We start from the raw sequence: 2,749 nt of genomic DNA, 5'->3' as shown, positions 1-2,749 counted from the left end.
CCAACTTCTGGAACCATGTCGAGCGTACGGTTCTGCTCTCCTGCATGCCCAGATATTTATCATGGTGGCGACAAAATCACGGACGAGGGGTAAGATTGTAAGAAGAGAGAGGCAGTGGGACCTTTGACACCGGCATCGAAGAGGACAAAAAAGATGATATAAGGATAAAAAGATTATCTTTTCAGAAATTGACATAAAATTGTGTAGTTTATATTATATTATTATTCTCTCATCCACCCACGAAACCCACATTGAGCCAAATCATATATTCCTCCATATCTTTAATTGGGACGGGAAGGCTTAATCGCTGGACGGACCATCGAACACGTGTCGGCCATGCCGGGCACCACGCATCCATGGGTACCGTTTACCTCGAAAAGAATAATAATAAAAAAAACATCCCATGTCATTCATGACGCCCGAAAAAGCCATCAAACGGTCACCGCAACGAAAGGCACGGTTTAGTTAATTTTATTTTATTTTTTGGCTAAAATTAGTTAATTTTATTCATCCATAGTTTTTTCTCCCAAAGTCATCCCACTTGCCAAACTTAAGGCACGAGAGAGAATTTTCTAGAAAGAGAAGAATGATGACGTCAGAACCCCTTTTTTTTTCCCTAAAATCTACGGCCTTTTGTTCCAGTTTTTCTAAAATTTACAAACTACCGTCCGAAAAGGTAAAACAAAATAAAGTAAAGCTAAACAGGTATCCACCGGAAAGCTCCATCAGACGGCCGGCAGAGATTCCGGCCGCCTCGAGAGATCAGTGAAATCGGACGGCCCGCAGAGCACGTCCGGATAATCAAAGAGGCCGCCGTCGAAAACCACAGCATCCTCGGCCGCCGACGCCTCCCTCTCATCCTGCTGCCGGACCCCAAACTCCAGCGCATCGTAGCACCCCGCAAGCTCGTCGTCGAACGCCCAGATCTGCCCGAACCCATCGGCATCGACCTCCACCTCGCCGCCGGCGGCCTCAGCCTCCCCAGCGTCCCCGCCCTCGTCTGACGAGGACGGGACCGTCGGCGGGAGGCCGAGCTCGTCATCCGAGGCCTCGAGAAGGTACCCGAGATCCGGTTGGCCGAGATTTTCAATATCGGCCGGCGAAAAGGCCGGATCCACCGCGTCCGAAGCCGCCGGCGGTGGCGGGGTCGGCGGGAGGGCGATCTCCTCCTCGAATATCTTCATCACGGAGGCCAGGTCTTGGGTGGCCGGATCCCGGTCGCCGGCGTCGGAGTCGTCGTCGAGGATGTCGAAGAGTATTTCAGCGCGGAGCCGTTTCGCCTCCGGGATTTCCTCTGACTCCTCCCGGCTTCTCTTGTCGCCGGAGTCCGCCATAGGGACGGGAGGAGAGAGTGGACAAAAAGGAGGGCGGAGAGAATAGGCGAGAGAATAGTTCTTTGTTAAAGAAGGGAGGGAGAATAGTTTGTTGCGTAGAAAGGGAAGAAAAAAAAGGTGCTAGTGAGGAGATTGGGGGTAGAGAGGGAAGAAAAAGGGCGGGGGCGTTTTGGGGAGGAGACGAGGGTTGTGCTTGGGGTTTATATAGGGGGGAGTTTGGGAGCGGAGCTCTTTTCTTTTTAAATTAAAGGAAAATACTAAAGGGAATAATTTAATTAATAAATAAATCAAATACGGCAAAGGGGTAACGGGGGGAGGTGGAGAGATGGAGAGCGGGCGCGTGGACATCGGGATTTTGGGGTCATCCATCACGGGCGCGTTACTTTTTTCGAATTTGGTTTTTTTCTTTCTTTCTCGGAGATCTCCGCTATTAACTGGATCTGAATTCCGGGTTTGTAGTCCGGGACCAGCCACCACGTCAGCGGCTCGGCTGAGTAGTCGGCTAAGCTGAATGGATGGGAGATCTTTGACCGGTGGATGGCGTTTCTTGCGGGTTGTTTATTCTTGCTCGGAGTGGGATATCAATTCTTGCGGCTGAGAATCGTCGATGTTTAAGTTAGACCGAACGTTGATGGAATGGTGGATATATTAGAATGAGATCTGTTGCTGGAAATTGGACCCGGGGGCCGCCGCGAAGTCGGGGAAGGAGGAGCTCCGCTGCAGGGACGGTGGTCGGCAGCGCGCCGACTGGTGGCGTCCTCCTAAAGGGGTGCAAGTCCGCCGGCGGTCGATGGTGCGCCGGCTGGTGGCGTTCTCCTGGGGGCGCAAGTCCTGCAAGAAAGTCGGTGGCCGGGCTCCCTGGCGCCGGCCCTCCGATGCTTAAGTCAGAGGGGGCCAATATGTGGAGAGAGCAAGGAGGAGAGTATATGGAGAAGACAGCAGGAATATTTGGATAAGATAAAGAAGATGAAGAGGATGATGTCCTCAATTGTGTCTGTGCTGTTTACTTCTTTTCACCCGGTCCAGGAGAGTTCTGTCCGGGGTCCCCCTTTTTCTCCCTCCCAGGTTCCCTTTTATAAAGGGGATTTGTGTTACCTGGGAGGTGACAGAGGAATTTGTCCTCTTTTGCAATAATTGGGCACGATTTGGCCCATTAATGGCGTGGTGGAGAATAAGGCCGGATCAGACCGGAATCAGGGAGTTGTCGCGGTCGATCGGACCCGTTGGAGTAGTTGAACCGCCGGCCGTGGTGGGCCTGGGGTCCGTGGATGGTAAGTGCATTTATTACCGAATGAACCGGCGGTCAGGGAGAGCCATACGCTCTGATGGTTCAGTGATCCGGAGATCGTCTTGGGCCGTGTTCATTAAATGACTGAGTGCATCGGAGACTTGAGGGAGTCTCGTGCATTAATGGC

At 52.2% G+C, this 2,749-nt stretch overlaps 1 protein-coding gene across 1 annotated transcript; it reads right to left on the bottom strand.

Annotated features, from left to right (window-relative positions):
• Positions 1–388: 388 nt before the first annotated feature.
• LOC103718989 lies at positions 389–1,529 on the bottom strand. Its single transcript, XM_008808027.4, has one exon. It carries the CDS (start codon positions 1,332–1,334, stop codon positions 726–728), a length of 609 nt encoding a protein of 202 aa, XP_008806249.1. The 5' UTR covers positions 1,335–1,529; the 3' UTR covers positions 389–725.
• Positions 1,530–2,749: the final 1,220 nt, after the last annotated feature.

Source organism: Phoenix dactylifera, chromosome 9, assembly GCF_009389715.1.
Source record: "Phoenix dactylifera cultivar Barhee BC4 chromosome 9, palm_55x_up_171113_PBpolish2nd_filt_p, whole genome shotgun sequence".
Classification (NCBI taxonomy): domain Eukaryota; kingdom Viridiplantae; phylum Streptophyta; class Magnoliopsida; order Arecales; family Arecaceae; genus Phoenix; species Phoenix dactylifera.
The sequence above is the reverse complement of the archived record's forward strand: the minus strand, read 5'-3'. Positions and strand labels throughout refer to the sequence as shown.